Source organism: Capra hircus, chromosome 21 (genome assembly GCF_001704415.2).
Source record: "Capra hircus breed San Clemente chromosome 21, ASM170441v1, whole genome shotgun sequence".
Classification (NCBI taxonomy): Eukaryota; Metazoa; Chordata; class Mammalia; order Artiodactyla; family Bovidae; genus Capra; species Capra hircus.
Window position 1 is genome coordinate 18,922,438 of NC_030828.1, and position 20,248 is coordinate 18,942,685.

Genomic DNA, 20,248 nt, shown 5'->3' on the forward strand with positions numbered 1-20,248 from the left:
TGAGATGGCTGGATGGCATCAGGGACTCGATGAACGTGAATCTGAGTGAACTCCGGGAGTTGGTGATGGACAGGGAGGCCTGGTGTGCTGCGATTCATGGGGTCACAGAGTCAGACACGACCGAGTGACTGAACTGAACTGAACTGAACTGAGACTCCTTTTCCATGGGATTTCCTAGGCAAAACACTGGAGTGATTGCGTTTCTTCTCTAAGGGATCTTCCTGATTCAGTGAGTGAAAGGTCTTCCTCATTGCAGGCAGATTCTTTACCATTTGAGCCACCTACAAAAGCTTCTCGGACTAAATACACCAGGTCAGCCACATAAACCAGCAGGTTGATGACTGTCAGGATGGCCACAGCCAGTCGCTGGTCCCAGACGCAGACAAAGATGTTGAGTTGACCACTGCAGCTCATATCGCTGGACCGCTGGGGCTGCTCCCCCAGCTTCTCCTGGAACTGGTAGAGGGGCCAGAGGATCACTGCGGTGGCATAGAGGAGGACTGAGACCACAGTCTGCACCCACAGCAAACAGGGGACGCGGAGAGGCAGCTTTTTGTCATTGTCACAGTCACACCCATTCACAAAGTAGTTCACGGCCCCCAGGAGGAAGCAGATGAGGTACACGGCCACGCACCACACCAGGGCCGGCTGGTGCAGGGACAGGTCAGTGTTGCTGATGAAGGCGAAGATGATGTTGGCCACATAGTTCTCCAGCCTCCTGAGCACACCTGGGAAGGTCGGCCAAAAGCAGGACACTCTACTGGGTCGGCGACAGACCCAGGCCACTTCGATGGCGTAAAGCAGAGCAGCCACGCAGGAGCAGGCGGTGGCGGTGATGACGCGATTTCGGGCGGGGCCTGGAGAAAAGAACTGGATGTAGGTGGGGCCGAAGATGACGGCAGCCGAGAGGCAGAACACCGCAAAATAAGAGCCAAAGGCGTGGAGAACGCCATCCCAAGACAAGGGGAGGTGGTACTGGAACTTATCAGACAGGCGGAGGAGAGACCGGATGTTACATAACGGCAGTTTGAAGAGACTGCCCAACTCCAGTGCGAAGCCGAGAAAGGTCAGGCCAAAGCAGATGCACCAGATGTACAGGCACCAGTTGATTACACCCACCTTCAGAGTGTCCCTACTGGTCAGCCAGATGGGCAGGAGGGTGCAGAGCAGCTGCCCCATGCGGAGGAAGAGGCTCATGATGGTCTTGCCGTCCAGACCTGAGAACAAGCTCATAGTGTTCGTGATGGTCAGGTAGGTCACGGGCAGCAGTGCTGTTTGTCACCTTGCTTGTTTTCCACGCAAGGTCTTGTGGATAGTTAAACACGGCTCCGGAGTTGGATGTTGTTTCCTGTTTCACTCAGCCGGTTCAGCTCTCCCTCTGTCTGTCCTTGAGTTTTCAGAAGGATACAACCACTGATCTTTAGAACAGATGTGCTGATCTTAACAAAGTAAGGGCCACACTCAGGTTCTCAGTCCCCAGTAAGGCGCCTGGTGGTTTTGTCAAGTCTCCTATACCCTCAGCAGGTAGCCTGCAGCTGTTTCCTGCTTCCCTCCTTGCTCATAGCCTACTTTCACTTTTCATTTAGAGAAGCAAACTGACCTCTGAAGGAGCAGCTGAGCTCTTGACTGAGTGAGTAGAGGGTGTGCGCCCCGGGAGCCCCCCATTCCCTTCTGTTTGGGCAAATTGTTTGCCCTTTGGAACTTTGGGGTCAGCTTGGACACTGCAAGTGTGGGACATAGCTTGTTTATGACTCTGTGTGTGCCTCTCCCGGAAGAAGATTTGTTTATTTGAAATATGTTCTGGGGGAACAAGTAAAGTGAAGTGAGGGGGCCATATCTATCCCTCCTAGAAGTCCACTGGGACGCATGTTGGCCGATTGGCAAAACTAGAGTATGACTCTGTAACCAAGAAGAAAAATGAGTTTTACATTTTCATACATCCTAACCCATGTATGTTTTCTAGTCTAAAGAACAGTGTACCCCCTGAATGGGTCTCTAAATTCCTCCACTCTTTTGCAATTAGAACTGATTTTTAAAGATCTGGTAAGTGGCAGCTTTCCTGTTACTCTATAATAAAGGTTCTTCCAACAAGGGGACTAAATTAATGGTATTGATCTCGGGTGGCCTTGGCCGGTGTTTGTGATCCCAGTCACTCTCTGAGGAATAAACAATGGACTGTGACGAACTTCAGGGTCTTGAAGAGAGCTGCCTGCAGTGTTGGTGAGGGGCAGCGATGTGGCCCTCCCGCCTCAGTAATCAAAACCGCACGTCCTGCCTCTGCAGGGAGAAGGGCATCGCCACTGCCAGCATTAGAGGTGATGTTAGCCTGGGTGTTTTATTTTTCTTTAATTTTTATTGTCTCAAGGACAAAAATTACTGGGTGACTATATTTTTACATGAAAAGTTTCTTTTCAAAGTTTGTCGATGGGTGGTGTTGGATGGGCGGGCACTGCTGATGCCACAGTCGAGGAAACTGTGTTGCTTGAGTTTGTGCTGCACAAACGTGTGTTTCTATGTGTCGGCTGTTTTCTGATGCTGCTTCCTGCTTCTCCAGGACCCGCACATAATATGATCTAAATAGATGTAAATATACATGAATTTTTTAATTCTCTGGAATTTCTGGATACCATCAACCCTGCTGTCAGTCACAGATGAAGCCTTGCCCTTTCTCCTAATTTCTCCTACAACTGTAATATTCTTATTTAACCTCAATACAAAGATAAAAGGGAAAAACCCACAAACTCACATACGCTAATTGCCCCAAATTTTCTCAGAGCTGGGAAGGATGGAACAGATTTTTATTCTCACCCAAGCCCCCATCTCTTGGAGCCCTTAAAAGTGTCTCCACACTCCCACCTTTCCCCAGGACCTGGGGGCAGGCCCAGCCCACTACAAAAAGCAGTTGTGCCCCCAACACTAGACTTTCTGTCCCCTTAGCTCTTAAAGGACCAGAGCCCGGTTGACTGTATTTAAAGGTGTGTCCCTGCGTGCACGCCCAGTGTGTGTGTTTGTCTGTGTGCGTGCCTGTATGTCTGTGCTCACAGGTGCATTTGGACCAGCAGCCTTTATAATAACTGGCGGACAGGAAGTCACCATTATTGTGTTTAGTCTCCTTTCTCAGCCACAAACCCCAGAGCCCAGCATCCTGGAGTCACCAGGACTGGAGGAGTCAGGCATCAGAGCTGTGGCGGCAGGGGAGGGGGTGGGACAGGGGAAGGCCCGCCCACCCTGCTGCCCCTCGCTCCTGTACTGGGAGGAAGCATGAGTCTTCACCCCCGGGTAGGTGGGCTGGATGGGGAGGGCTCCAGGACATGGTTCCCATGGCAGGCAAATCTTAAGGAGCAATGAAATAAAATTCATATTTTAAGGCAAGACAAGAAAAATTTAAACAAAGTTCTTCTCTGCCTGTTTTGACCTCCTCCCTGCCCTGAAGTGTGCAGTGTGCGTCCGCAGTATGTGTTAACCACACCTTCCGAAGGGCAGAAATACCTGACCCAACAGAAAGATCCATTTTTGTTCTTCTAACCCCAGGCTTGTGATGTTATATGACACTGCCTCCCTATGACCTTAGTAATGTCACTGGCCATATTACTCGTGTCTACCACTTTACAAGAGTGTTGTCTCTTGCGTTAACAAATGTGTCATTGAGCCCCTGATAAACATGGTGATGACCAGGTGACCTTACATACAGTTTTATAAGATCCATGACTCGAAATATGGGAAGAAGCAACAGGAGGGAACCGTTTCTGAAGCCTGACAGACAAGTAAGACAACTGTTCCAGGGGATTTGGGCTCCTGTTACCAGAACTAGAAGAAGAACTGCACATCGAGGGGCCCATCAGTGGGATCCTCACCTGACCTGGGGAGGTTCCTCCCAAACCTTGATTGAGATTAAGATGCAAACAAATAGACTGTGGGATAAAGAATGTTGCCCACCACCCAGTTCTACAAGAATCAAGTCTCTAGCTGCTGCAATTCACTGACCTACAATCCACCCTGAAAAGAAGTCATGAAAAAGGTCAGGATTGTACTTTGTACTCAGAAAACTGGCAGAACCTGCCCTCACTTACTTGGATATCTTCAGGAGACTTTTCTCTGAACCCAAGTTTCCTGCATCTGTCCATGCTGATAGGAAGCACTAAAAGCATGAACCATGATATCTGTTCTTGCTGAGTGAAGCAACCTTCTACTAAGGCATGGGCTGGTTTCATGTCCTTCCCCAAATCACATAAACACTGACCTCCAACCCTGATCTCCTCAAAACAGCTCTTGGAGCTTCTTGAGAGACTGTCTCCCCAGTTAAACTTCTCAGGTTGGTTTCAATAAAATTTCCAATTCTTTCTTAGATTGTCTGACTGACTATTGGCTAATTTTTTATCCACAAAAGCAAGTATGCGTTGATCTTTGCAAGTCTCAGTGCAGGAACCACGTATTCTTATATTTTTCTAAATCAAATTGAACACAACCCTGGGACCTCACTTCCCAGGAGGATGGAAATGTCTCTGTGCTTCAGGAAGAGAATTGTTCAGGGCAGGCTCACTTGAGGGGCTCGCTGTCCAAGCCTCATGGTTCATGGGATGGCTGCTCAATTCCTCCTGTTGAGAAATCGGGAAAGAAGTACCTCAAGGTTGTATACATGAAGGTTGTATATTAAAGTATACAACCTTTAATGCAGAGTATATCATGTGAAATGCCAGGCTGGATGAAGCACAAGCTGGAATCAAGATTGCCGGGAGAAATGTCTATAACCTCAGGTGTGCAGATGACAACACCTTTATGGCCAAAAGTGAAGAAGATCCTAAGAACCTCTTGATGAAAGTGAAAGAGGACAGTGAAAAAGTTGGCTTAAACTCAACGTTCAGAAACCTGAGATCATGGCAAATGGTCCCATTCCCTCATGGCAAATAGATGGGGAAACAAAGGAAACAGGAAGAGACTTTATTTTCTGGGGCTCCAAAGTTACTGCAGATGGTGACTGCAGCCAAGAAATTAAAAGACGTTTGCTCCTTGCAAGAAATCTATGACCAACCTAGACAGAATATTAAAAAGCAGAGACATTCCTTGTCAACATAGGTCCATCTGGTCAAAGATATGCTTTTTCCAGTAGTCGTGTACAGATATGAGAGTTGGATTATAATGAAAGCTGAGCACTGAAGAATCAATGCTTTTGAACTGTGGTGTTGGAGAAGACTCTGGAGATCCAACCAGTCCATCCTAAAGGAGATCAGTCCTTGGTGTTCTTTGGAAGGACTGATGCTGAAGCTGAAGCTCCAATACCTGACTCATTGGAAAAGACCATGATGCTGGGAAAGATTGAAGGTGTGAGGAGAAGGGGATGACAGAGGATGAGATGGTTGGATGGCATCACTGACTCAATGGACGTGAGTTTGAGCAAGTTCCGTGAGTTGGTCAGAGAAGGCAATGGCACCCCACTCCAGTACTCTTGCCTGGAAAATCCCATGAACGGAGGAGCCTGGTAAGCTGCAGTCCATGGGGTCGCTAGAGTCAGACACGACTGAACGACTTCACTTTCACTTTTCACTTTCATGCATTGGAGAAGGAAATGGCAACCCACTCCAGTGTTCTTGCCTGGAGAATCCCAGGGACAGGGGAGCCTGGTGGGTTGCTGTCTATGGGGTTGCACAGAGTCGGACACGACTGAAGTGGCTTAGCAGCAGCAGCAGCAGCAGCAGCCGAAGTTGGTGATAGACAGGGAAGCCTGGCGTCCTGCAGTCCATGGGGTTACAGAGTCGGACTCGACTGAGTGACTGAACTGAGCTGAACTGAGAGGTTAAGGGCCATTTGTCACAGTTCCAAGGCTGGTCCAGTCCCCTCACTGTGGCACCCAAAAGAAAGCGTAATCATCCTGTATTTAGTTCAAGCTTCTCATCACAGGGGCTTCCCTGATGCTCGGATGGTAAAGAATCCTCCTGCAATGCAGGAGACCCGGGTTTGATCCCTGGGTTGGGAAGATTCCTTGGAGAAGGGAATGGCAACCCAACCCAGTAGTCTTGCCTGGGAAATCCCATGACAGATGAGCAGGGTGGGCTGCAGTCCATGTGGTCAGAAAGAGTCAGACAAAAATGAGTGAGATCCCCTTAGTCTTCTCGTCGTAGAGGAGGAGCAGCTGGACCCCAGGGATGGGAGCACCTGTCCAGAGTCACCCTGTGTGTGGCAGAGTCAGAGTCAGGACCAGGTGTCCTAGTCCCCAGGCTGTCCACAGCCTCGCGCTGCTAGTGACAAGTGGTGTCGGCAGCATCCTCCAGGCTGGGATTCTGCGCCATCCACCCTAGTTCTGCACAAACCTGTCCCATCCCATGAGGAGGGTCTCACTGCTGCTGAGTCAGTTTCCTCATCTGCTAGATGGGGGGAGGGGTGCCAGAGACCCCTGGTCCCTCCCAGCCCCCCCCTTCCCAGGGCGCCTGGACTTGTCAGTCCTGGAGACTCAGAGGTGGAGATGGCAGCCAGCTCCCTCCCCTCTGGCCACCCTCTCTGCTTGTTTCCTCTTGGCTGCTGGGCCCTGTTTATTGGTCACATCCTCCCTGATTACACAGACCCTCCTTCCCCATGACCTCTGCTTGGTGGGGACCATGTTTCTCTCTCACAACCTGAGTTTCCTCAGTCACTTCCCAGGGGTCCAACTCTCCAGTGATTCTTGTCAAAATGAGAAACTACATCCAGGCGCCCCCACAGTCTGAGGTCTCCCAGACTCCCTTGTTCCGTCACGTTCTGGACTTTCCACTTCTTCAGAGTCCAGCTCAGCAGCCCAAATGCTCTTGCCCTGTTTAGGGAGCTTCTGTTTCCTTTAGCAAAAGAAGTTCCTTCCTGCTGGGCATATAGAGAGCCGACCATAAGCAGGGGAAGATGAAACAGAAGCCCAGAGTGAAGGGAGGCAGATCTGGGGTCCGTGACTGGATTCACAGTCACATCTGCTCTGACTCCAAAGCAGACAGGCTGGCATAGGCCCACACAGGCCTGTCTCCAAAGGCAGAGAGAAGGGAGATGCCTTGGGTCCAGAGGTCTGTGGAGGGGAAGCTGGGGCCCTCAAACCCACCTACTTGGTGACCAGCGCTTCCCCCAGCCCTTCAGCACACACAGTTGATGGAGAAGACCTCCATCAACAAGTCTTTTCATGATGATTGACAGCAGGGGCTGATGGGAACAAAAAGACGTAGAAGAAAAATTTTAATTATCTACTTATTTTACCTGATTCCAGAAAATCAGGAAGCGGCCTCAGAAAGCAACAGGTGCACAGAAACACACATACGTGTCACCTCACACTCAAACAATGCAATTTCTTTCACAATGGAAGCAGCAACAACCACCCCACCCCCAACCCCCAAACCACCTGCCCAAAAAATTCTGAAAGAAACTTTCTCTTTAAGAACAAGTCACCCAATAAGTTTTGTCCTCCTGACCAGAAGAAAGAAAAAAGAAATCCCAGGCTAACACACCTTAAGGCTGCAGTGGCCCTGCTCCTCTCCCTGCAGAGGCAGGACCTGCTGTGTTGATCACTGAGGCAGCAGGCCCACATCGCTGCCCCTCTCCAATACTGCAGACAGGTGTCTTAAAGTTTTTGTGTTGCTTCACCAACTCCTACTTGGATTCCCCAGAGAGTAGCTGGGATGGACAGTATCTACCCCTGGCTTCCTCTAAGATGGCCTCTAGGCAGCGGGTGTTTAGTGAGCCTGCACAAATTCTGGAGCCAATCTCAGGTGGGGCTGAAACACCCAGGTGGGGCCCAGGGCCCAGGGTCTCTGGTTCAAGATCCTTCCACTAAAAATTATAGACCTCCAGAGATTTTAGTTAAAGTTAAAGGGCAGGTGCCCTGTACATTCCCCTCCCATGGGAGATGGGGGGCCAAATCACACAGAGGGCTGTATGCTGTGCAGTCAGCACCTTAGGAGGCAGGAGGGGGCGGTGGGCAAGGAAGGGAGGAGTCTCAGGTCCTGATGGATCAGAAGAAGGAAGATGGGGAGAGGTGGTCAGGACACAGGAGATGAGAAAACCAAGGATGACCGGGAAAGGGGCAAAAAGCAGAAAATGCAGAAAAGATGAAAGAAGCAAGAGAAAGAAGCAAAATAGGACTTGGGCAACCACACTAAGCAGGAAGGAGACAGAGCAGAAGGAGGGAAGGGGACACCAGAGATGCCTGTTTGATCCCTGGGTGGGAAAGATCCCTGGGAGAATGAAATGGCAGCCCACTCCAGTATTCTTGCCTGGGAAATCCCATGGACAGAGGAGCCTGGCAGGCAGCAGTCCATAGGGTCTCAGGACTTGGACACGACTGAGTGACTAAACCACCACCGCGACCACAGCCACTCCAGAATGATTCTCCCCGCCCATCACCTTTGACCTCATCAGGAGACTTGTCTTATCCCAAAGCTCACAGCTGGGCTGGGTCTGGCCTCAAACATGAACCTTTTGTATCTCTCTGGGCTGTGAGTGCCATTATCTATAGAGATACATGGTAGTACGGTTCTTATCTTTAATCCCAACCCTTCAAGTCTCAACCCTCAATATTTCCAAACTGAAAGAGATATTTAAAAATCTCAACCTTCAATATTTCAAAATTGAAAACAAATATTTGCCAATTCTTTTTTAACAAAATCTGAAGACACATGAGACATGTTATGATCTTTGTTATTTCACTTGTGCCTATTCAAAAGTTCAGTTGTAGAAACACGAATGTGTCTGATTACAAGGGGGGTCTGATGTCATAGAGAGTAGATGTACCATGTCACCTGTCTGAAGCTGAAAAATTCCGAATTCTAAAGAATATCTTACCCCAAGCGTTTCAGAAAAGGGCCTGTGGATTGTGCTGCTAACTCCATTTTACAGATGAGAAAACTAAGGCTTGGGGAATCAAGTGGCTTCCCTAAGGTCAGAAGATTGGAAGGGGAACCCCATATGGAAATGCCAAAGCTGTGAGTTTGAACACTTTGCTCTACAGCCCACACATCAGCAGGGCCCGTGGGTGGGAGCCCAGGGATGCAGGACATGCCTTCAGGGCCACGACCTCCTTCCTCCGCCCCTGAAGACACATGTGTCCTGGCCTCTCCGCCCTGCAGCCATCACGAGAAGGAGCTGCCATCTGAGGGGACACAGCCCCCACCAGAGGAGGGTGGCTTCAAGGGTGCACAGGGAGGAGCCCTGGGGTGAGAGCAAGGCTGTGGGGACATGAGACGTAGGGACTGCTGTGAATCCCCTCCCCCACTGTTGCCTTCACATGTGACTCTTCCTCACTGAGGAAGGGAGACCCCAAGCCATGACTCCAAGGTGGGGCCACACTGAGCAAGCACAGAATAGATTAACACAGTGTTGGGCTCCAAAGCTGCCATCCAGGTGGGAGTCTGGAAAGATCTAGAAGTCCTACCTGATGAGGATTTTCCTGGCCTGGGAGACTGGTCAGCAGCTTCCAAACCAGGAAAGAAGGGATTGGAAGTGAACAAGGATGCTGTGTCTGATGCTGACGTGGAGCCTTTCAGGGCATCCCAGGGAGGGGGTGGGGATGGTCGGATGATCACCCCGTTTTAAGGGCAGGAGCTGAAAGAGGAGGCCCGTGCAGGACGCCTGAGAAGGCACCCGGGACTAGGGTGGGGGTGGGGGCAGAGTGGAGATGACGGGCGGGGGGAGGGGGATCCCAGGTTCCCAGGGGCCCTGGGGCAGCCCAGTAGGGGTCTTCTGACCCAGAAGAGATGCAGGCATGGAGCCAACCTTTCCATGGAAGAGGGGCCTGGACTGGTACTGAGAGAGGAGAACAGGGGCCTGGAGGGGTTCCAGGGCTGTGACAGGGACACCTTAGGCTGCGTCCATATCTTGGTTACTGTAAACAGTGCTGCCGTGAATATTCAGTTCAGTCATTCAGTCGTGTCTGACTCTTTGCGACCCCATGGTCTGCAGCACGCCAGGCTTCCCTGTCCATCAGCAACTCCCAGAGCTTGCTCCAACTCATGTCTATTGAGTTCGTGGTGCCATCCAACCATCTCATTCTCTGTTGTCCCCTTCTCCTGCCTTAAATCTTTCCCAGTATCAGGGTCTTTTCCAATGAGTCAGTTCTGCGTATATGCCCAGGATGGGATTGCAGGGTCATTTTTATTGTTCAGTTGCTAAGTCGTGTCCAACTCTTTGCGATCCCATGATCCCATGTCAGGCTTTCCTGTCCTTCACCAGGGAGTGTCAAAGGTCAGCAGCTGCCACAGCACAGGATTCAGCCTCCCCAGAGGCAGATGGCAGATGCCCTTGAATTGTTGTTGTTAGAAAAGGCGGAGATACAGAGGTATTTTGGATTATAGTTGGGAGAAGTTGAGAAATTAGAAACCCCGCTGCAGGAACACAGCTATAGTTCTGGGTTTCAGCAGAAGATAGGAGAGTCATGGGAATATATTATAGGAAGCCCCGTACAGATGAAGCTTTATGCTGTGAACTCAAAGATAGGAATGCCCATTTACAAAAGTTAGTTCACTGTCTGGCGCACAGCGTCACGTGCTTGCATCCTCTCCGAGGGCTTGAGCTCTGTGAGCTTTACCGTATAGTGCTGCATAGGGTGCAGTCGTGGTGTCGGTGGTGGTTTAGTCGCTGAGTCGTGCCAGACTCTTGCGGCCCCAGGGACCGTAGCCTGCCAGACTCCTCTGTCCATGGGATTTCCCAGGCAAGAATCCTGAAGTGTGCTGCCATTTCCTCCTCCAGGGATTTACCCGACCCAGGGATGGATCTGGTCTCCAGCATTGCAGGTGGATTCTTTGTTGCTGAGGCACCAGGGAAGCCCAAGGTACGGTAGTGCATTACCTTTATTTCAAGTCCAGGACGTCCAGAAGCAAGCGTACAGGCAGCACAGATGCAGCTGGTACTTGACTGTTCAGTCGACGCCAGCCTCTCTAATGCCAGCCTTGTACTGACCTTTTCAAGTTTTACAGTGCTTGTCAAGATACTGTACTGTAAGGCTAAAAATGTTTATGTTTGCTTTTTATGTATGATTATGTGGCAAGTATTCTAAACCTGTTACCGTACAGTACTATATAGCTGATTGTGTTAGTTGGGTACCTAGGCTAACTTTGCTGGACTCATGAAAAAATTGGACTTACAAATGTGCTCTCAGAACAAAATTCATTTATATGTAGGGACTTACTGTAGTCTCCTCGGGCTGCTGAAACAGGTTACCATAACCTTGATGGCTTAAAATAGCAGAAAGTTATTCTTTCACCATTCAGGAGGCCAAATATCTGAACTCAAGATATCAGCAGGGTCCCACTCCTCTGGAAAACCTGGGGAAGAACCCATTCCTTGCCGTCCAGCTGCTGGTAGCTGCTGGTTTTCCACAGTGTTCCAGGGCTTCTGGCAACATCACTCCTAATCTCTGCCTCCATCTTCACACCACCGTCTCCTCCGTGTGTGCTGGGCTATGACCTCCTTCTTTATTGGCCACAGCTTGAGGCATGTGGGATCTTAGCTCACCAATCAGGGATCGAATCCGCGCCTCCTGAAGTGGACGCGCAGTCTTAACCACTGGACCACCAGGGAGAGTTCTACATCTCTTTGATAAGAACACTTATTATCACATTCAGGGCTCACCCAGAAATCCAGGATTAGCTTCTTAGCTCAAGATTTTTATCTTAATCAGATCTGCAATGTTCTTTCCCCCAAATAAAGTAACTTTGGTAAGGTACAGGAATTTGACATGGAAATCTCTCTGGAGAATTTTTTTTTTTCAGCCTACAAGAGGGACTGATGGGATTTAAGGAAACAGTGTACTTTCTCACTATTTACCAGTAGATGGGGACATTCAGTAAGAAATCAACCAGAGCAGGAAAGAAATCGCTGAATAAATCTGAAAGTGAAACTGACTTGAATCAATAAGCATGAATTTCTTAGTGGACTTGTTCAACAAAGTTGATAGGCTCCATTTTGTGTGAATAAACCCCTCCTTTTCTGTGGTTCTGTTATCACTTCAATTGGCCAGAAACCTGGGACATTTGTGTAGATATGAAAATTTCCGATGTGGCAGGGAATAAACCAATGCAGAGACGATTCTTTGGGTAAATGTACATCGACTAAAGCCTGGGTTACAGATTTGAATTTTGACAAATAGAATTTAAGGTCACCAACATCATATGGGATAAGGAACTATTTTATGAATTGATGAACGTAGGTGAAGAAGACATGGCAAGCACACACATAGATGCATCTGACAACATAGCCTCGGAATATACGCAGCAGGGCAGCCCAGGAGAGCTTCCTACAGTGACGGGAGAGTTCAGTACCTGCCCGTCCAACACAGGGCGTCTTCAGCAGCTCAGTCGTGTCCGACTTTTTGCGAACCTTAGGACTGTAGCTGTCGAGGCTTCTGTCCATGGAATTTTTCAGGCAAGAACACTGGAGTGGGTTGCCATTTCCTCCTCCAGTCCCATAAACTTCTAACAACATGTGGGAATAGGTAATGAAATGTGGCTGGTAGGACTGAGTGGTTGAATTTTTAATTCTGCTTTAATTTTAATTAATTAAAAATGAAGTAGCCAAACGTATCTACCGGCTGCTATTAACATATTGGACAATGTGGGTAAAACAAGAACTGGAAGAACTGTGAGGCGACATACAATAGCAGTGACAGCATCGGGAAATAGTAACGTGCTCCGCTCAGAACCGGGTTTATGAAGGAAACAAGAAGGGTGACCCTGAGGTGGTGGCCACGGGTCTCGCCACAGTAATGACTTTTACCAACTTCTTTCTCATTTCCTGTTTTGACTTGAAGACAGTTGAATGCTCACACTATTCAACAGAATATTCTTTATTTACTAGCAGATTTCATCCACTCTCCTTATGATTCATGTTTTATCATGCTTTGGGCTTTAAAGAATATTTTCCCCTTAGGACCTTGGATCAATATTTGGATGTTCCACTGGGTTGAAGTTGACCTGTAGTAAATGCCCTTCTGCAAGCGTATCATGTAGGCTCCCTTGATCCTTGGCTCGTCTCCACTGTGACCCTGTCTCTCCTTCCCCTCACAGACACTAGCTGCCCCAGGAGAAACCTGTAGTTACAGTCTTTCCTTCTCTTTCTCCGTCTCAAATGCACTGGCTTCTGTCCTGAGGCTCTCAAAGATTTTCAAACTGTCACATCCAATGAACACTTTTCCGTGCTATCCCACATGAACTCTGCTAACCTCTGCACATGTAACCATGTTGACCACATCCTCCTGACACTCTCTTCTCTATTATTATTATTTAAATGACAGGAGCCTCTTGATCTTTTCCTCTTGATCCTGCCTACTTCTTGGCAGATTCTTCCTCTGCCTGCTGCTTAAGTATCAGTGTTTTCTCAGTTCTCCCCTCTCAGCCATCTCTGCTTCTCACACTGCCTAGTCTTTCTGGGAAATTGTATGCATGTTGGTAACTTCAATTATTCCCTTAGGAGATGACGAACTGCATGCGTGCGTGCTACGTCGGTTAAGTCGTGTCTGACTCTGTGCAGCCCTACAGACAGTAGCCCACCAGGCTCCTCTGTCCATCCGATTCTCCAGGCAAGGATACTGCAGTGGGTTGCCATGCCCTCCTCCAGGGGATCTTTCCTACCCAGGGATTGAACCTGCGTCTCTTACGTCTACCTGCATTGGCAGGCAGGTTCTTTGCCACTAGCGTCACCTGGGAAGCCTCATGATTCACTAGCCTCTTCTTAAACTCCTAACCTGTCCCGCTGGACTATCCTCAGGAACCTCACAGTCAGCCTGTCACACGATTCTGATCTCAGTGAGGCAGTAGTGAGAAGCGGTGTGAAGTGAGATCTTAATTCCCTGCCCAGGAATTGAACCTGAGTAGCCTGGCTTCCCAGTGGTAAAGAATCCACCAGCCAATGCAGGAGATGAAAGCGACACTGGTTCAATCCCCTGGAAGTTCCCCTGAAGTAGAAAATGGCACCCCACTCCAATATTCTTGCCTGGACAATCTCATGGACAGAGGAGCCTGGCGGCTACAGTCCATGGGGTTGCAAAGAGCTGGACATGTCTAAGCAACTGAACACACACACATACAGCCTGGATGAAAGCCAGGAATCCTAGCCACAGACCAGCAAGGGCTAGAGGCTAAAGCTATTTCCCCCTGACTCTTCCCGGACTGAAAAATGCATTTCTCATGGAAGCAAAAACCTTAAACGCAGGTACAAAGTTTATTATCAGAGACACAGCAGGGCAAGAAGTGGAAGAGGACGCTGAGAAACTTAGTTGAGCTAAGACAGAAGCAAGGCAGAGATGAACACTCGGAGAGAAAGGGTGTCGGCATGCCCCCTAGTGAGGAGGAGCTCAGGAAAGAGGTGGTTAAATCAGTTCTGTAGGGCAGTTCTTTGTCTTCCCTCTGGCCAGACATCCTGCTTTGACCCCTGGCTGATTTGTCTCAGAACCTTGCCCCTAGGTGTGCACACACCTCTCAACCAAGAGGGATCTTGCTACAAAGGCTTCTGGGAGAAGCAAGACTCTTTATGGCCTGGCATTGTCCCCTGACTTTTGGCCCCTAAGGAGCCTTTCTGCACATGTGTAGGTTCTCTCTTGCCCAAAGAGGGGGAAAATCTCTTCATCCTTTACTCGAGCAAGGTTTAGCCCCTCTCTGTTCCTGCCGTGACTATTCCCTTCAGGTGTCCACGGAGACAAGGCTGCTTGATCTCTTTCTGTTACTCCCATTTCGGAAAGCAAATAGGAGGCTGATGGTAAATGCCAGCCTGGAGCCCACCTAACGCCCGTCTCAGGAAATGCAAACAGGAGGCCAGTTGTAAGTGTCCAGCCTGAAGTTCCACTTGTTCTCATCCTTAAGAAGTGAAAACCAGAGACCAATCATAAATGCCTATCTCTCTCCTGCCTCAGCAGGACAATAAACCTGGAGAAGAGTGAGATGATCAGACTTCCAGCCGCGACACACGTGTGGGCGAACCTCTCTCCCCCCAGCAGCCTCCGGTCAGGCAGAGCCCGGGCACCACCGTCCGCATGGTGTGCGGCGAGCCTCTCCCACTTCCTGCTGTCACCTGTCAAGGTGAGCCATTGCCGGCCGAAGGGAGCGGGTCTCATGACTGAGAGGGGCTGAGGCAGCTGTAGCTGCCTGATGTCCTCTCTCTTGGAAGAAAGGACAGAAATAAGAGAGGACAGAGAGGGGAGAGGGCAGAGAGAAAAGTGGAGAGATCTCAAAAGAGGGAAAGGAAAGGGGAGGGGGAGAGAGCTGCCTGAATGAGGGGACTGAGGGCCGCCAGGGCCAGGGACAGACTTACCAAACGCGGTGACGTTGAAACAGGAGGGTCAGACGGCCACTTGTCACCCATAAGGAAGCTGCTTTCGGTGGTCTATGAGGTGCCAAATCATCTCCCCGGAGGGGACAAATGCCCCACGTTGGGGGCCACAAAATATATACCAACCAGGGTTCTTGGCCCCCTCAGTCAATGGAGACTGACTAGAAGCCAGACAAGAAATTCAGGCAAGACTTTATTGGGGCCCCTGTAGAAACAGGGGGAAGTGAGGAAAAGTAACAGATTCCCTTGCTCGCTCCATGAGGCAGAGGATGTGGGGAAACCGTGCTGCTTATACATGGTGAGGGTAGGCGGTGTCCAAGGGTCAGGATGGAGGGGTGGTGGAGGTGGTTTGCTCACCCCTTGGGTGGTGGTGTGTGCGGGGGGGCATGCTCAATACCCTGCTTTTCTCCCAAGTCCTCCTTTTTGCTCAGGCTCTTTACAAGTTGCAGTTGGGTTTTTCTTTTCTCTTTTTTGGTCTCTTTTTATTTTTGTCTGGAGTTGGCCCCACTGCACAAGCACAAAATTATTTTTGGGCCCATGCAATTTCCTTGCATTTTGTTTCTGGAGGAGACATGTGTCCATGTGCAAGCGTTGCGGCAAAGGGTCTCAGGTCCCAGTCTGTTTCATAATCAGGAGGGTGTGACTAATAAACAGGGCCCAGCAGCCAAAAGGAAACAAGCAGAGAAGGTGGACAGAGGGGAGGGAGCCGGCCGCCATCTCCACATCTGAAGCTCCAAGACCGACAAGTCCAGGGGCACTGGCAGGGCTGGGAGGGGAAGGAAAGAGAAAAGAGAATGAGATGAATGGAGAAGGATGTGAGAGGAGAGAGGGAGCCAGGAAGAGGATGTTAGGGGATGTCAGAAATTGGTGGGGAAACTGCAGTGAAGAGAACTAAGTGTCCCCGGGCTAGCCTTGTGTGAAAGGGAAGGTGTTAGTCGCTCAGTTGTGCCTGACTGTTTGCGAGCCCACGGACTGAAGCCAGCTAGATGCCTTTGTCCGCTGGATTTCCTAGGCGAAAAGCTGGAGTGGTTGCCACTTCCTTCTCACAGGGATCTTCATGCCTAAGGGAGCGAACTCAAGTCTGCCGCATTGCAGGCAGATTCTCTACGTCTGAGCCACCTACAAAAGCTTCTCGGACTAGATACACCAAGTCAGCCGTGTAAACCAGCAGGTTGATGCCTGTCAGGATGGCCACAGCCAGTCGCTGGTCCCAGATGCAGACAAAGATGTTGAGTTGATCACTGCAGCTTATATCGCTGGACTGCTGGGGCTGCCCCCCCAGCTTCTCGTGGAACTGGTAGAGGGGCCAGAGGATCACTGCGGTGGTGTAGAGGAGGACGGAGAGCACAGTCTGCACCCACAGCAAAAGGGGGAAGCGGAGGGGAAGCTTTTTGTCGTTGTCACAGTGACACCCATTCATAAGGAAGTTCATGACCCCCAGGACGAAGCAGCTGGAGTACACGGCCACACACCACACCAGGGCTGGCTGGTGCACGTACAGGTCAGTGTTGCAGATGAAGGCGAAGATGATGTTGGCCGCATAGTTCTCCAGCCTCCTGAGCACACCTGGGAATGTTGGCCGAAAGCAGGGCATTCTACCGGGTCGGCGACAGACCCAGGCCACTTCGATGGCGTAAAGCAGAGCAGCCGCACAGGAGAAGGCAGTGGCGGTGATGGCGCGGTTTCGGGCGGGGCCTGGATCATAGAACTGGATGTAGGTGGGGCCGAAGATGACGGCAGCCGACGGCAAAGTAAGAGCCAAAGGCGTAGAGAACGCCATCCCGATACAAGCGGAGGAGGGACTGGAACTTATCATACAAGCGGAGAAGGCACTGGAAGCTACCTAACGGCAGTTTGAAGAGACTGCCCAACTCCAGTATGAAGCCGAGAAGGGTCAGGCTGAAGCAGATGGGCCAGATGAACAGGCACCAGTTGATTACACGCACCTCCAGAGTGTCCTCCCTGGTCAGCCAGATGGGCACGAGGGTGGAGAGCAGCTGCCCCATGCGGAGGAAGAGGCTCCAGCCAGAGGACGAGCTCATAGCGCTCCTGACGGTCAGGCAGGTCACGGGCTGCGGTGCTGTATGTAACCTTGCTTGCTTTCCACCCAAAGTCTTGTGAATAGGTAAACGCGGCTCCGGAGTTGGATGTTCTGTTTCCTCTTTCAATGGGCCAGTTCAGCTCTCCCTCTGTCCTTGATTTTTCAGAAGGATACAGCCGCTGATCTTTAGAACAATGCACTGATCTTAACAAAGTAAGGGCCACACGCGTGTTCTTAGTCCCCAGCAAGGCGCCTGGTATTTAATGTCAAGTCTCCAATACTCTCAGGGTGTAGCCCACATCCGTTTCCTGCCTCCCTCCTTGTATAAATGTGGGCTGAGCCTTGCAGTGCTGGGGGTTGGTTCTCTTGCACAGTGATCCGCCTTCTCCCCTGGTGGCTGGCTTCCTTAATGTAAAGTGACTTTTCTTCTACCCAGTGCTTTTCTCTGTATTGGCTTCTTCAGTGAAGAGCAGCCTGAGCCTGAGCTGGGGAACAGCGTTGGGCATCCAGGCAGGAGTCAGGTCCCTGGGGCTCCAGCCCTTCCAGCTCCCTCTGTGACGAGGAGAGGAGTACAGCTGGGAAGGCCGGGGAGGATCTACAGGGTTGAGCCAGCAGCTGCTGAATTTGTTAGTTTCCAGGATTTCCTCTGTCCCTCCCCACTGCTTGCTCACAGCCTGCTTTCACTTTCTGTTGAGAGACTGCAAACTGGCCTCTGAAGGAGCAGCTGAGCTCCTGACTGAGTGAGTAGAGGGTGTGAGCCCTGGAAGCCCCCCATTCCCTCCTGTTTGGGCAAATCATTTGCCCTTTGGAACTTTGTGGTCAGTCTGGACACCACAGGACATGGCTTGTTGATGACTCTGTGTGTGCCTCTTCTTGGAGAAGAATTTGTTTATTTGAAATATGTTTGGGGGAGAAGCAAAGTGAAGTGAGGGGGCCATATCTATCCCTTCTAGAAGTCCACTGGAACGCATGTTGGCCGATTGGCAAAACTAGAGTATGACTCTGTAACCAAGAAGAAAAATGAGTTTTAAATTTTCATACATCCTAACTCATGTATGTTTTCTAGTCTAAAGAACAGTGTGCCCCCTGAATAGGTCTCTAAATTCCTCCACTCTCTTGCAGTTAGAACTGATTTGTTAAATATTTGGTTCAATTCAGTTCAGTTCAGTCGCTCAGTCGTGTCTGACTCTTCGCAACCCCATGAAGCGCAGCACGCCAGGCCTCCCTGTTCACTCAGACTCACGTCCATCGAGTCCATCCAGCCATCTCATCCTCTGTCGTCCCCTTCTCCTCCTGCCCCCAATCCCTCCCAGCATCAGGGTGTTTTCCAATGAGTCAACTCTTCGCATGAGGTGGCCAAAGTACTGGAGCTTCAGCTTTAGCATCATTTCTTCCAAAGAAATCTCAGGGCTGATCTCCTTCAGAATGGACTGGTTGGATCTCCTTGCAGTCCAAGGGACTCTCAGGAGTCTTCCCCAACACCACAGTTCAAAAGCATCAATTCTTCGGCACTCAGCCTTCTTCACAGTCCAACTCTCACATCCATACATGACTACTGGAAAAACCATAGCCTTGACTAGACAGACCTTAGTCGGCAAAGTAATGTCTCTGCTTTTGAATATACTATCTAGGTTGGTCATAACTTTTCTTCCAAAGAGTAAGCATCTTTTAATTTCATGGCTTGAATCACCATCTGCAGTGATTTTGGAGCCCCCCAAAATAAAGTCTGACACTGTTTCCACTGTTTCCCCATCTATTTCCCATGGAGTGATGGGACCGGATGCCATGATCTTCGTTTTCTGAATGTTGAGCTTTAAGCCAACTTTTTCACTCTCCTCTTTTACTTTCATCAAGAGGCTTTTCAGTTCCGCTTCACTTTCTACCATAAGAGTGGTGTCATCTGCATATCTGAGGTTATTGATATTTCTCCCATTAATCTTGATTCCAGCTTGTGTTTCTTCCAGTCCAGCGTTTCTCATGATGTACTCTGCATAGAAGTTAAATAAGCCAGGGATGACAATATACAGCCTTGGCTGTACTCCTTTTCCTATTTGGAACCAGTCTGTTGTTCCATGTCCAGTTCTATCTGTTGCTTCCTGACCTGCATACAGATTTCTCAAGAGGCAGGTTAGGTGGTCTGGTATTCCCATCTCTTTCAGAATTTTCCACAGTTTCTTGTGATCCACACAGTCAAAGGCTTTGGCATAGTCAATAGCATTAAACATGATATCTGTTCTTCCTGAGTGAAGCAACCTTCTACCAGGACGTGAGCTGGTTTCATGTCCTTCCCCAAATCACATAAACACTGACCTCCAAACCTGATCTTCTCAAAACAGCTCTTGGAGCTTCTTGAGAGACTGTCTCCCCAGTTAAACTTCTCAGGTTGGTTCCAATAAAATTTCCAATTCTTTCTTCAGTTGTCTGACTATTGGCTAATTTTTTATCCACAAAAGCAAGTATGCATTGGCCTCTTCAAGTCTCAGTGCAAGAACCTCATATTCTTATATTTTTCTAAATCAAATTGAACACAACCCTGCGACCTCACTTCCCAGGAGGATGGAAATATCTCTGCTGCTGCTGCTGCTAAGTCGCTTCAGTCGTGTCCGACTCTGTGCGACTCCATAAACGGCAGCCTACGAAGCTCCCCCCTCCCTGGGATTCTCCAGGCAAGAACACTGGAGTGGGTTGACATTTGCTTCTCCAATGCATGAAAGTGAAAAGTGAAAGTGAAGTCGCGCAGTCGTGTCCGACTCTTCGGGACCCCATGGACTGCAGCCTTCCAGGCTCCTCCATCCATGGGATTTTCCAGGCAAGAATACTGGAGTGGGGTGCCATCGCCTTCTCTGGAAATGTCTCTGTGCTTCAATAAAAGAATTGCCCAGGGTGGGCTCACATGAGGGACTCGCTGACCAAGCCTCATGGTTCATGGGATGCCTGCTCTATTCC

At 49.8% G+C, this 20,248-nt stretch overlaps 1 protein-coding gene across 1 annotated transcript; it reads right to left on the bottom strand.

The window, feature by feature from the left end:
* On the bottom strand, positions 175 to 18,505 carry LOC102177379 (myeloid-associated differentiation marker). The gene is made up of 2 exons (XM_018065852.1): positions 17,003 to 18,505; positions 175 to 914 (listed from the first exon to the last, which is right to left on the bottom strand). Exons 1-2 carry the CDS (start codon positions 17,301 to 17,303, stop codon positions 175 to 177), a joined length of 1,041 nt encoding a protein of 346 aa, XP_017921341.1. The 5' UTR covers positions 17,304 to 18,505.

Excerpts from the sequence above, each read along its gene's own strand:
- LOC102177379 (XM_018065852.1), bottom strand. The coding sequence starts at position 17,303 with ATGAGCTCGTCCTCTGGCTGGAGCCTCTTCCTCCGCATGGGGCAGCTG. Across the intron at positions 915-17,002 it reads TGGCTCTTACTTTGCCGTCG|TCTGCCTCTCGGCTGCCGTC; the intron begins GCTGCCGTCATC and ends ATTTTGCGGTGT.